The 14,822-nt window shown below is 40.6% G+C and overlaps 1 protein-coding gene across 1 annotated transcript; it reads right to left on the bottom strand.

Annotated features, from left to right (window-relative positions):
- Positions 1-847: 847 nt before the first annotated feature.
- wdfy1 (WD repeat and FYVE domain containing 1) lies at positions 848-14,273 on the bottom strand. The gene is made up of 12 exons (XM_085479201.1): positions 13,921-14,273; positions 12,563-12,630; positions 11,878-11,951; positions 11,706-11,760; positions 8,759-8,909; positions 8,562-8,674; positions 5,881-6,007; positions 4,906-5,011; positions 4,636-4,737; positions 4,423-4,553; positions 4,223-4,331; positions 848-2,664 (listed from the first exon to the last, which is right to left on the bottom strand). The coding sequence occupies exons 1-12, from the start codon at positions 14,055-14,057 to the stop codon at positions 2,605-2,607; spliced, it is 1,233 nt and encodes a 410-aa protein (XP_085335327.1). The 5' UTR covers positions 14,058-14,273; the 3' UTR covers positions 848-2,604.
- Positions 14,274-14,822: the final 549 nt, after the last annotated feature.

Here is a 14,822-nt window from a genome sequence, read left to right as displayed (position 1 = left end):
CGTGGCGCAAAAACGGTTGGGGACCGCTGGTTTAAATTACATTTGGGCATAAAGTTTGGATTATACTGTCAGCAACATGCCAGTGTTGTTCACTTTTCATTCTGGTGTGAAAGTAAAACAAATAAATCAGTGGCCCTGAGAGGTCAAAAGGCACAGCAACCTAAGAAAACACCGGAAAAGCGAAAAACACTGCAAAAGCACACAAAATACAACAGAAGAAAAAAAAAAAACGTGCAAAAGGTAAAAAAAAAAAAAAAAAAATCTATAGAAAACCAACCTCAAAAAACAAAAGAAACGCAACAAAAGTGTTTTTGGGGAGACGGACCAGCTGTGGAGGTGACAAACTAACAGTAAACAGCTAAAAGCAAACATGCATCTACAGTATTTTATGAATATGTGATTAAAACACATACTACCCCTCATCTTTTTCCTCAGGTCACAGATAAACCCTTTGTTTCTTTTAAGCATCTCTCAGAACAAACCTTTTACTTCCGCAGCTGTTCCATCACAATACTGTGTCCCTAAAAACATTTCGTTTTTGTTCAGTTTTGTGAGATTTCCCCCCCCCCCCCCCCCCAAAAAAAAAAGACTTCCATTGACTTGTGTGTGATATTTTAATTTTTCTATTGGTCCTAAATGTCAAATAGACATTTTACTATTTGCTGGTGTTTCCTTAAGTATATGTGTTTGACCTCTCAGGTCAAACGTAGTTTTAATGTTAAAACTTTTAACTTTGGACTCTTCTCCTCTCAGCTTGGCTCCTGCCAGTTACAAAATACAAATACGCAGCTTTAATAATATTATTTTTTAATAAGTGCACAAATTTTAAGTCATGTTTCAACATTAGCCAGTTTGCATGTGCTTTACTGAAGGTCTAGTTTGTCATTTATAACAAGGGAAATAAAGAAAACTAAGGATCCATTTACACTGATAACTGATAAATACTTTACTACAAATATAAATATACACTACATAATCAAAAAACTGGAATGTGAGTACATTTTGAAATCAGGAGTTCCAACATAATGTTCATTTGTCCACTTACAATAAGGCAAGCGTTAGTCTGACATGAGGGGATATTAGCCGCTATTTACAAGGATGCTACATGGAATTAAGCTATCGTTACTTCCACAGATTAACTTACCAAAAAATGTTTTCTTTAATTCAAAAAGCAACCATTGTGCAAGTAAGTGCAGTGCTGAGAACGTTATGAGACATCCTTAATGTACAGATGCACATCTGTGTTTAATCTGGGACAATCAGAAAGGGTGAAAGGAAACGAGAGCTTTGTGATGACATGAGTGCATGAGAGTGAGCGCGAGTGAACAGTCATAAGCACTGGCAAACCATTTAAAAAGGCTTTGTGTCCTTCTCTCTTTAAGGCTTTTGAAGGAACGCAGGCAGCACTCAGCTGTACCTCGATTTAGCTGGAGAAAAATTCAGCACGTCAGCATTAAGTGCTACATTAGTTTAGAGTACCTGTCTAGTACCCAAGAGCCTTTGTGGTGGCAGGAAATCAATTTTTACACCACAATTTTAAATATTTTCCAAAGAAAGCGACGCATATCTAAGAGGTGGCATGCTCCTGTGCTTTTTGAAAAACTCATTTGCACCAGCATGACGTTAGGGAATTTAACCTACAAAGCTAATGCTAATCACATCTCAAACGGTAACGCAGCTCCTCGGAATGGTGGCGACAGGACTTTGTGGCTGTCGGCGCCCATTCATATGAATGTTTCCAACTTTTCCATCCTTCACCTGAGACGATGAGACGGAGGCTTGGTCACTGATGTCACGCAGCTGCATCAAATGCCCTGGGAGATATTTTATCAAGAGATTTCCTTCATCCTTCACGGAAGCGCCTGTTCTATTAATTTTCACATTACACATTTATTTAAGGTAAAATTGACATCAACAGAGCCCCGCCTAGTGACAACCTACTGATGTAAAACCTCCTGAGAGTGATTTAAGGCCAACTAGTGAAAGAAATCAGAGACAGAGAGAGTCATTTCAAGCATCCAGCTCCACACACGTGACACAGGGCTATATACAGATGGTATGCTGTGATATGCAGTTTGTGGGCCACACTAATAAGCAAAGGAAGTTTTCACAGGAATGGCTAGTCAGCATTTTAGTGAAACACATACAATTCAAGGCCAAGAAAAAAGAAAAAGGAAAAAAAGGACCTTTGTCAAAAGAAGCAATCAGATATACTTGAATGTAAACACTGATATCAATACCATTCGTCTCTTAGGAGAACCTGTTAGAGCACATGCACACATGTACACGCACACAGCCCTCGTTGTGCTTAGGGTGGCGTTTCAGATCAGAGCATCAAATCAGTCAAACACAGTCTGATGTAAGACTGATGGTGAAATTAAAGAAAAGATTGTTATGAGAAGCAAAAAGAATGTGGAGGGCTGCACGCACGCACGCACGCACACACGCACACACGCACGCGTTCACCGAGCAGAAGCCTGGCTGCAGCTGAAGATCTCAGGCGTGAAGGGGAGCTGTACTGTACAGAGGGGTTTCCATGACATTAGAAGAATGGGCGGAGCAAATGAAGGGCCAGTGGGGCCACTGTGTAGAGGCCTTGGCCAATCAGCGTGGGGAGAAGCCTGTTGCTAAGCTACAGCCAACCACCTGTGTCATATCCCATATCTGTGGAGACAAACAGCCAACAAGAATGTCAGGACAGATAAATGTGGATGTGAAGTAAGGAAAACATGAAACAACACAAACTCCACAACAGTGTACACAACACCCAAGACAACAGGCTAGAAGGTTTTCAAGCAAGGCAGATATTCAAAAATGTTGAGACAATATATGCAAAAAGTGAAAACATGAACTTTCTAAAGCTTTGATTGCATTAATATCATCACATATGACAAAAAAGTTGCAAATGTTTGCTAATGAGAATCTAAAACCAGAGAAATTTAAAGGATTTTCTTTTCTTCTTGAAAATTCAAACATGTTTTCAAGTGCCTTGGCTCAATGCCTCTCTTCCAATCTCAGCATCAATAGTGAGCAACATTAGTAAACAGTAGCTTAGAATTGGAATGCAATAAAAACAAATATCAAGAAACGGTAAGCTAACATTACTCAGAAGAGAGCATGTTTTATGTAAGCTATTCAGACATTCAATTTATAGAGGGACTGCTTATGTTTGGCAACAGAACACTGGCTCGAACATCTAGTAACTCAATTAATCATTTAATTTATGTAGTGTAGATATGTCCCAGCTTGCTGGCTAACCACATCTGCCTTGCAAATGTTACCGCTAGCGAAAGGTGTGTGGAAATCCTAGTAGCTTACCAAAAACCATTGGCAGCTAACACCATCCATGACAGTAAGTTGTGTATAATGTGGTACTAATTTTAGCCAAATATAAATAATTTAATGGCAAAATGCAGAGATTTATAGCTATCATTCGTTTTCTACAATGATAGCCAAAATTAGTGGGGTTACTTAAGTTACAGCTTGGTTTCTTATTCTTCATATGCCAAATCAAATCTGTTGTTAATTTAGTCATTCTCAGGTTTACAGTATATATACTGCTCTCTCAGCTGTTGAGACAATAGCAAAACAATTCACATATCATACAATACATCCATAAATACAACAATACAATATTAATTACAATCATTAATAGTTCAGTATATTATGTGTTGCTCTTGCTAATTAGCCACTCCCACCATTAGCTAATAACTCCCAGTTCTACCATACACATATGGCCATGTCCAGTTTTATAAAATCAAGATGTCCAAAATACCAAACTCAGAGGTAGTCTGTGAAACAATGGGTGACGTCATGGTGGCCATCTCCATCTTTTACACACAGATTATGATCTAAGGTTTTTCAGATTTAACGGAGATCTGTTTTGGAAGGAGGATGAACATGACATAGCTCTGCACAATGTCACATGTAGTGCTGGTTTTAGCGGATGTGTGAAATCAGGAGTCCAATTAAAAGCAGTTTTTTAATGATATTTTTAAGGCTCTAATTCAGATTAAAAAGGTTTTGCATGCTGCTTTTTATAATGCTGAAAGGTTTTATAGGACTGCCTGTAAATATGAATGTTTTCATATACAAAAAAAAATAGGTAAAGCTAGATTGTGGGCTTGATTTGCTTTGGGTTGCATTTTGCTTCAGAGGCTCTGTGCTTAACACAGCCTGCTCACATGCATGAATTATCTGGTATCAAAGAACTGTTGTTGACCTTAACAATGCGGTCACTTCCACAAGTGACCATCAGGCCTCTCGATGGATCCATGTCCATGTGAGCGATGTTGTGTTTCCCCTCGTGGAACGTGGCCAGCGGTGTCCGACTACACACACAATGACAGCATTTCATTACTTTCCCTCACTAATCTGGTAAAGGGGTTATATAATGTGAATACTACACAAAATTAAACTCACTCTTCTTCTTTGATGGTTTCAAAGCAGGCATCACACACCCGCACCGGGAACTCAAAGCCCATGATTGGAAACGTAGAGCGTTTGGAGCTACATTTTCCACACACGGCCTTGCCGCACTTCCTGCAGTGGTGCTGCACACAGGAAACAAGCTCATATCACATTGTGACTAATGAGGACATCAAAATGCTAAGGACACAGGCATGAGCAACCTACCTGTCTAAGTCCCAGGGTCTTAGTGTCCCACATCTGTTTGATATTCCAGAAGAAAGGCTGCTCACACTTCTGACAAGAGTCGCTGTCTAACCACTGAGGCGCCTGCAGACAGACAGACTCGAAGGCTAACATTACACACACAGAGACACTCGAGCATTCACACAAGGACTAAGATGAAAATACAAAGGAGCGACTAAACTCTTTACCACTGATAGCAACAATCTAATACTAAAACAGTGCACACAGAGAAAACTGGCTTATGATTCAAACCTCTTCTCTCTGCGTGTCCATGTTCCACACTGCGATGCCTCCATCAGCGGAGCATGACACCAACTGCCTGGTCAACTGGAGGTAACGCAGAGCCTGAACGCGCTCGCTAAAGGAGTCAAAGATACAGACAAGACAATACATATCTTAACAACTACAACAATAGTGGACAAGTGTTCACCTGGTGGACAGAAACACCGGTGGAAACGATTTTCTTTTTTACTACTCTTGTATATGACCGATGTCACTAACAAGGGATATGATCATCTCAGGGTACGACGACAACAGCCTCACTTGCTGTTCAACCTTTTGCTTGTGAGCGCCAGCAAATCAGATGAAAGTTGGCTTAGAGGGAAAAGGAAGAGAACTAAAACAGCTTGCTTCACAGAGTTTATGAACTGAAGGCTGCACCACGGCCAAGTATAAGCTGTGTATGGAAACCTATAATAAGCAGAACAGGCCGACATTGATATACAAGTAAACTGGAGGACAGGATAAGGAAAAAAAAGATACAGATCCACAACAGGGTTTAAGACCTGTAGTGTGTCATAACTCTCAGTTTATGGGTGTCTGAGAGATAAATGTCTGCAAATCCTGACAGGGAACAACAGGGTCTTTTGAGACTGGCTCTGATAGGCATCAGTGTACATGGGCTTTGTGGATAATTCCTGTACCTGGGAGGTGGTAAAATATGGATGAAGACAGGAGATAAAAATGGTGACAGTGCCTGGGGAAAGCTGCAACTGACACTAGGCGAGACCTGCCTTTGACAAGAGGATGCGGTTACAGAGTGTACTGCACATAGACACTGCTTTGAAAAGGATAAAAACAGGGACGTGGAGTTTTATTCCTGAAGAATTGTTCACATATCAACATCCCATTTTGCGAACTCACTTTGAAGTTCCCACATCTTTGACAAAAAGCAGAATGACAGCAAACTGGGATCCCATGCCTGAATGTAGCGACACTATAACTTACTGATGCCCCTGCAAGAGCAGTGTTCGTCCTTTGCGGCCTCCGATGTCCCACATAATGACACTGTGGTCGGAGGCCCCTGAGAAGAGCAGCCTCTGGACTGGGTCCCACCACAGCGCTCCTACACTACCTGGATGCAAAAGAAAACAGACTCATTATACGTGTTTCCATCTTCTGCCAGGAGCTCAACGGGACACAGGATCATGGTGCGATCTGCTGGCTCCACCCAGTGCCCGCTGGGAGAAATGCAGCCAGTTCCAAGTAACATTTTACAGCACGACTCTCTTAATGACTCCAGCTATAATTTAATTATTTTGTCTAATAAGCACGCACTACCACTATAACATATTACATATTTCTGTGCTATTGAGCCAAATGAAAGCCACATAGAGCAACTTCTAACACCAGTAATATCAGCGATGACTCTGACATTACATCTGACCTTTATGTTGTCTTTTCCAATTTTAATGGAACATAATCTCCATTAAATATTTGGGGCTTGTGCACAGTTGGAGCCCACCTATTAATATGTATCACCATCTGTCCAATTACCATGTGTAACCATGAGCACCAGAGCACAGGTGCAGATCAAAGAGAGCAGTAACAAGATTCAGACTGGTTTAATGCAAGCGTTTGTATTTTTAGGTTTTCTAAAATCGTGTGATTTGCCTGTTCCACCTGGCTATACCACAGGCAACATGTTTGAGGCCAAAAATAAATAAATAAATAAAAACAGGCTCTGAAAGGATCACATATTTTACTCAGTGCCTGGTTATCAAAAACTCAAAGAAGAACACAGGGAAGTGTTTGTCTCACACAGCCAAGTGTCTCGGCAGTTCAAATTTGTTGTGCGATCCATTTTCTTGGCACAGCTACAAGGACACTGAGCCCCTTGACTGCAAATCTCATCTGAGTCACAGATCATCGTTTGCATTTGCATCTTGATACAAACTGAGTCATTCTCCCATCTAAAAAGCCTCAAGTGGCCACTGAGTGGTTCTGATGAGCATGAAAACATTGCAGCTGCCAAGCCTCAACTAAAACAAGCAGTTACAGGAATTTGTAGAGCTGCAAGTGAGAAGGCATTTTCCACCAACACCATCATCATCAACCAGCCAAAACAAAACTGCTGTTGAAATGAGAAACAAAGGTCTGGCTTTTGCAGCTTAGTGCTATACTCGACATGATGAATTTTGCCTCTTAAAGGCAAACAGCAGCAGTAGTGCTGTAAACTATGACGTGTTTACATCTTCCGTTAGCGCCACTTCTAATTTTTTAAACTTTGTTGATCATTCTTTCCGTTTACCTGCCTGCTGTGAGTGGACATGTTTCTTGTCATTGTTTCTGAGTGGACTGAAAGAAAACATCATGCAACAACAGGTCAAACACAAGATGGCACAAACAATGCAGCTCCACAAACAGCTGCTGACAGTTTAGTCTGTCATCTAGCAGTGGGATCTGATTGTCTGGTTCTGCTGGAGGTTTCTTCCTGTTAAAAGGGAGTTTTTCCTTCCCACTTTCGCCAAGTGCTTGCTCATAGGGGGTCATCTGATCGTTTGGTCTTTACCTGTGCAAAGTGAACTAACTTAGCCCCCCCCCCCTCCCCGCCTCAAGGAGCAGATCATCTTACGTTACACGGGGAGACGTCTCTGCCTCACTCTCACTATAGCAAACTGGTGTTTTAAGCATATGTAAACATGGTGAACTATTGTGTGAGACCAGTTTTCCTGAGAGGAAGAGAAATGGAACTTGTTTTTGTGCCAGCTGCAGCTGTCATAGAACAGGAAGATTACATTCCTGGTGATATGATATGAGTTCTGGAGGGGATTTTGAAGCCAGGCCTGTATGATACTGACAGCTGGTGCGGTTCCTTCTGTGCAAGCAGCTGCGTCACTTACACCTCCAGGAGCAGCTTCCCGTACTGGTGCTGGGGCGACCAACGGTCAGTGATTGATGAGAGATTCAGCTCAAGAAAAACACCAACTGTTCGCCATAAGTCACTAATTTGGAAGTTTTTTGTTTGATAACTTCCAAATTAGTGGGTATCACGAATTAAATAATGTGAATCAATAAGAGCTGATACTGACGTTTTAGTTTCTGTATAGCTTCTATGCTCAATACAATACTTATATCCCAATATATGAGCACTAACCTTACAGTACCATATAGGAAAACAACATAAGCCAACGTTTTTCCATTTTTTCTCCTGATCCAGGTCTCCTTGATGTCTAACAAGTTAATAATTATAAGATTGTGATTTACATTTTCAAAATCTCAACCACACTTCTGTTACATGAAAGCTCTGTGGTTTTTGATTGTGCTATAAGCTCTGTTACAATGAATGACTTTAAATGTTTTTTAGGACATATATAGACTAGAAAATCTAGTCAATACAGTTATCGCTTCATTTATCTATACGTTTATCCACCGAGATCTCCAGACTGCAAGATGCTCTTAAAGCTTGTGGATGCATATTAATGAGAGATAACCCAGAACTCCCCTAAAAAGTCGCAAACAAGAAGGACCTCGAGAGAATATCATCACACATGAGAAATTGGTAGGAAAAAAAATAGCTCTAACAAGAAAGAGGGCAGGAATTATGTATTTAATTGCTGCATAAATGTTGGTATTTGGTGCCTGTTTATCAAGGAAGCGACATTTGTGTGTATCATGTATGCCTTTACCTTCATGACCCTTCAGTGTAGTGATGGTGGAGTACGTCTGCCTCTCCAGCTTCAGCAGAGTGATCTGTCCTGAGTGGTCGCCTACGAAGGCGTGCTGTGTCTCTTGATCGTATCTGAGCGAGGAGTCAGGGCTTGAACTGGCTTTACATGTTACTGTACTCTAAATGCGGCACAAACACTCAGTGAATAAAGGATACTGCAGGCAGGAGGCCCAGGCAGTGAAGTAGTGTCTCCCCAGCATGCTGCCACTCTGGGTGCACATCCAGCTCACACTCTTATCATGGCCGGTACTCACCACCCACTCACTCTCCAGGGAGAAGACCATATCTGACACGCGGTTCTGGTGGGCTGCAAAGAACAAATACATAATAAGTGCTAAAGAGCAACAATGCATGTAGATGACAAAAAGAAGACTTTGCTCTCTTTATGTCCTGATCCAATCACAGGTTCTGCTTAGTGTTCCTGTAATCCACACAAACGAATCCTTTCAAACAATTTGCAGTCAACATCTCAGCCTTTGCAAACAGCAGGGGCTCAACTACTCCTGTTGTACTGTATTGTTTCAAACTGGCCAACAGCTACATTCAAATAAATCACAATACATCCCACATACTATGTGCCCATGTGTAGGTTTTTCCAAGTATATTGAAAGCAGCACTGATTAATGGCAACAGAACATAAACTAACTATAAAGTGGACAGAGGAAAGGTATTATAAGAATATATATGGCCTACTTTCACAACATTAACCTGTGTTGCAATTTCAAGGGCTTCTGGTAAGGTTAAGATTTCTGGATCTTTTATTCCAGATGTTTTCTACACCTTCTCTAAAAAGGAAAAAAATCTTTCCAAATGACCTGGGTGAGATGAGTGAAATAACCATTGTGTGCTTATTTAAATCACTGAAAAAATAAATATGGTGACTACAGCAGCTTTAAATCAAATCACTTTATGTCACTAATCAGAATAATTGCCTTGCCGTTGTTTTCTTCTGTTAACTAGTAAAGTTCACATGTACAGAACTGAATAATCAAGTGTCAGTGTTACCAAATCAAAGACAAATAAAATAAAAAATAGTCTCAAACTCCTCTTCTGAGCCTGAATTATGGAATTAAATTGTGTGTGTGTTTTTTATAGACGTCACAGTGAAGCTAACCTTTGGAACTTTTGAATGTAAAATGCCATAACCTTCTCATTTATTACTGCCATTATCTTTATGGCTGATAGAAATGTAAAACATCACTGATAAAGTTCAGAAGGGAGTCATATTTGCCTAATCCAAGTGCACATGACTAATTCTCTCCGTTACTATCCATTTTGTATTTCCTGTGTCTGTATTCCTTTTTACTGCATTTGTCTTGTCTGCATAACTAGAGGAACATTTTTATCCCCTAAATCCATCTAGCTTACTTACTTAAATCTGTAATCTGTGGGTGACTTGAGTGCTGGTGATGTAATGGCTATTACATCTATTATGACTAATAACGACAAATAAGAATGTCCTCACCAGGTCACGGTGAACACGCTCACATAATAAATGGAGCACAGACTTTGCTAAGTAATTAAACTGAAGTCCAGAGAGGAAAGATTTTTCTAAAATCATTCTTTTACAAAAATTTAGAAGCAGACTGAACACGTGCTGGCATAAAGGACGTTAAAAGAGGTCAATGTTCTCTCGTGTACAGCTCTAAGGAAATGAACACTGCCTGCCAGTGATGATGCTAAACTGTGCATGGCTCACAGCCCTCGTGTATGTTTAAACTGACTGTGGGTTTCTGTCGCTGCCGGTCAGGCTTGGCAGCTTGATTGTGCTACGAACGGTAGAAACCAGATGGACCATTATAGTGGTGACATGTGCTGGCTCAAGCCTGCTGAGGAGGATAAATAGCTGCTGGTACAGTCACAGGAACAAGCAACAGTGGCAGTATAACAGCAGATGAAGATCACAGTGGAACAACAGTTTAAAGGTGCCTGTGTTACAAAGCAAAATAATTTTCTGAAACGCCTTCCACTTGGATCTATTAGCACAGTTTAAATGTGCATTTGTGGAGGGCTGACCTTCTGACTTCTTATTGCGATGAAGAAATATTTTGTGGGTGATGCTATTTGATAATACACCGGTAGTTTTCAAACCACATGTCATCAGTTCTCTTTTTGACAGCTCATTTGCATCATCTCTGCAACAGATGACTCACTCAGGCTAAGGGCTGTTGACATCCCGGACCGGCTGAAGCCATGGCACATTTGTAATACTGTCTTTTTCCTTCTCTCTTAATCAGGTGAGTCATGCACCAACCAAGAAAGTTTTCAATTTCATTTCCTCACTTATTAACCTCCCAGCTGTCAGTCAGGGCCTTTGCTGTGTCATAGTGTCCACTAACCGGAAACTGACAAGTTCTTTTTTACAAGCTTTTTGAAGTTTGAAAAGGGAAATGGATGTGTAAAAAGTACAGACAGAGTGAAGTAGCAATCATTTGACAACTTTTTATTTGGGGGGAGGGGCAACCAATCTAAATATCAACAGTACTGATGCCAATGCTGATATTGGTATCGAATCAATACTAGGATCGATATTTTAGTTTCAGTGGCTCTTCCATGTTCAGTACTTGCTCTCGTTCATCAGAAAGTAGACATGTTTGTGCAAACACTGCTCCTCTCACATAAACGCATGCTGCTCCCCCTGTGTGGCTGTTCTGTGACTGTCAAACCACACAAAGTGTGTTTTGACAAGTCATTAGCCGATACCCTGGATAAGCCTCCTTTCTGCAACTTACAATGACCAGAATTTTTAAAAATGGACTTAATGTGTTATTCATTATGACCTGAAATGAATAATTTAGGCCATAAAATCATCAGGAAAGTTTTCACACAAGTCAAGGCTGAGGGCTGTTGTCCCATAGACTTCTATACGACCGGAAGACCTTTTGACCTGTTCACCTGCCAGGTAATGCCCCTGGTTGCTATTAAAAAGAATGCAGTTTTAAGGCACTTCATCATTGCCTTCGATTTTGATATCATCTGTGGTTTAATAATCCACCATGTAGAGTTAGGCCTTTTAATTTAAGTCGAATAACTCGCTGATTAGCCTCGTACACTCAAACTGGACTCTACTTCTTCTATTAATTTTCTTATCTCATGATCTCACCTGGATACGTTTTCACGTGGTTCATCTTGTTGAAGTCTTCGGAGATGAGAAACTCCTGCAATTCGAGCAAACAAACGGAAATAACTTCAAATTAAATAACTCTTCAAACCCTCTAAAGCCAGATTCAACAAAGAAAATATGAAGCCAACGTGTCTGGGTTAGCTGCACTCACCACAATCGCCCCATTGTCCTGGCCTATGAAGATGCGTCTGCTGTCGTGGTGATACGACATGCAAGAGCATGGAGCTGGAAAGAAGTGAAGACATTCACAGTGAGCGGGAACGTCACACACAGGGGGTTTCATTATATGGCTGTAAATGCAGTCAGAGCAGGGGGGTAATGGATGAAAATAACTGTCAGCAGTTTCTGAATATATTTGTTTAATTCTGACTTCAGCTGTAGCTTTAAATTATTGAAGGATTCAAATTAGAAAAAGGTTCTTTCATAAAGACCAACTGCTATTAATTCATGCCTCTTTTGTTGTGAGGACAGGAAAGATTGCATCAAGATTAAATCGAGCAGTAGATGTCATCCCTCTAAAATTCCTCTCTGGCAACATCGCCGTCTCTCTAACTTCAAAAATGTGCAACACAGACACGTTCATGAGCAGTGCAACCCTTCTGTCATCAGGAAAAACCTCAACCTGATCTGATTACAAAGCAGCAGCGATAAAAATGCACTCGTAAGAAACGCACGAAGATATATGAGAATATGTGATCAAAAACAACATTTGTGGCACTCTTGATTCTGCAGCAGTTAAGTACGTGGCTAATGGGAGAAACAGCCATGTCAAATAAAATCAGTAACTGATGACATTTCAAAGTAGTCTCACCCAAGCGTGATACAGCGTTACTTACAGGAGACTGTATGGTAGATGCTCGGCCAGTACTGACCACTGTCTCTCTTCAGCCACACACGGATGGTTCTGCAGGAATATGTCACACAGGTGAACATTTAATGTACTCTCCAGTGTTCAGTTAACTACAAGCAACGACATTCTCATTCTGTGCAGGACGTATTTTATGACATTCAACTTAACACCTTCCATGGAGGAAAGTACTCTGTACCTTAACAAGACCTGACTGTCAGAAGTAATATTAATACCAGAAGTGATGCCGACTTCATGCTTGACTGAGATCACAAATAAAACCACATTTTAGAAGAGGCGACTCAAAGCTAAACTTAGCATTAAACCACTTCTTGGATCTTCTTTTGGCCTGCTAACATCTGGAACCTGATTTTAACAAAAGCACTTCTAATGCAGATTTGGTTGTGATTCTTTCCACTGTAACACCTTATGACTCAGTCATTAAACGTGCCATTTACATAGGAAACTGGGCAGCTTTGCGGAATTCTTGTGTACTGTTGCATCTTCAGCACTTTTCATTTCAAGTGCAGTCAAAGTACGCTTCCCACAGCCTTTTTCTTCCATTAAAAAGGGAATTCAGTCAGTTTCACTTACTAGCAAGTAACGTGTCTGCGAGGAAAAGAAAAACAGACATGAAACACAGCGTCTGTGCAGCTTTCTTGAAGGAACCCGTTTTAACACCCCACAACTTCTCCTTTTCATATGTACTGTATAACATTGTTCGTATTAACTGAGTTCCCTTTACTCTGAAGGCGGATGTAGTCTCTTTTTAACACTTGTGACCAAGCATGCATTTTCTAAAATCTAACATGTCTAAGTGTGGTATTTAATGTCCACAAAAAAAAATTTTAAAAAAAAATCACAGCCACTTCGATTACTACAAAAATGGGTTCCATTTCGACAAATAAATCCTCGAGCACTTGAAGGCATCATTTTGACAGTAATATCTACTGTACTCGGTAGCAAGCTAGCTAGCAAGCACAACATTGCAAGCAGTTTTAATATCTTTACACATATTAAGCCACGAGTAGTAATAATAAACGGTACATACTGAACAAAAGAAGCTTTATTTTTACATTTCGTATTAGGTCCATTACTATTATCCAGAGATTTTCCGGATTGAACTCAGATTCTGAGTGCATTTCTATCCCCACACCCTCCTACGTTCTCCTCAGCTATTATGAAGCCTAGAAAATATATATTCTCAAAGCGATACACGTTGCTTATTATCTTTATTCTGTCCTTCTTAAGCCAGTGCACCAGGTATTATGAGTCTAAAGACCAGTAAATATACCGAGCCCCCGCTAGCTAGTATTAGGCTACACTTAGCTTGCCTGGTAAACATACCTGTCCTCGCTAACCGTGATTACTCCATCTTCTTTGGGTATTAAAACGGCTGCATTGACAGCGTCCGAGTGTCCCTCGATCTTGTTCAACAGAACCGGTCTAGCTGTCTGGGGCCTCGAGTGAATCTCCGCAGCCATGGTTTTAACTAGCCAGGAGTGTTTTCCTTCAGCTGATTTTCCTCCTTACTCGCCAGTAAAGGAGGATCAGCTGACACCCGGAGCCGCTGTCGGGATCACCGTAATAACGTGAGGAATGCGACCAACGAATTCAGACTGTGAATTTTATAAATGCTGTATGAGAGACTATTTGGTTTTTCAAGATGCTGGATCACAACACAAGCAACCAAGTGCCACGAGACACTAACTAATATTGCTGAGTTAAACCAAACTATAAGTAAATCACATATAATTCCCTTTCGTCTGTTTAAACGACTTTTTCACGTAATAGGGCCACCAACAATTACAAATATGTGTTCAATGACAGGAACAGTGACAACCTACGGAAGAGGATTAAGGCCACTGGGCACGTCTATTTTTTTCTTCTTTTCTGACTTTAATCTCAGAATTCTGACTTTTTATTCAGAATTCGGGAAAAGAAGAAAAAAAAAGACGTGCCCACTTTTTTCCCCCCAGTGGCCCTAATCCTCTTCCGTAGACAACCTTCTTAAAACGAGTAAAACCAATACAAATCTGTTATTAAGAAATACATGTTGACCTTGCAGAACCATCTAATTTTAGACCAGTCTCAGTCTATCCAACGGTTAGAGAAAGTGTTCTTCCAGCAGCTGCAGTCTTTTCTACACGATAATGACACCGGTGTCGTTTCTAGTCTGGTTTGATATTCTATCACAGCACAGGACCTGCTCTTTTAAGACTTTTTAATAGCCTCTGGTGTATTGTTGA

The sequence above is a fragment of the Copadichromis virginalis genome, linkage group LG14 (genome assembly GCF_057382275.1).
Source record: "Copadichromis virginalis isolate Kocher_CV1m ecotype Utaka linkage group LG14, C_Virginalis_male_GT1.1, whole genome shotgun sequence".
Taxonomy (NCBI): domain Eukaryota; kingdom Metazoa; phylum Chordata; class Actinopteri; order Cichliformes; family Cichlidae; genus Copadichromis; species Copadichromis virginalis.
Note: the sequence above shows the minus strand (reverse complement) of the source record. Positions and strands in the feature narration are given on the sequence as shown.

Excerpts from the sequence above, each read along its gene's own strand:
- wdfy1 (XM_085479201.1), bottom strand. The coding sequence starts at position 14,057 with ATGGCTGCGGAGATTCACTCGAGGCCCCAGACAGCTAGACCGGTTCTG. Across the intron at positions 4,554-4,635 it reads AGACCCTGGGACTTAGACAG|CACCACTGCAGGAAGTGCGG; the intron begins GTAGGTTGCTCA and ends TCCTGTGTGCAG. Across the intron at positions 2,665-4,222 it reads GAAGTGACCGCATTGTTAAG|ATATGGGATATGACACAGGT; the intron begins GTCAACAACAGT and ends TTGTCTCCACAG.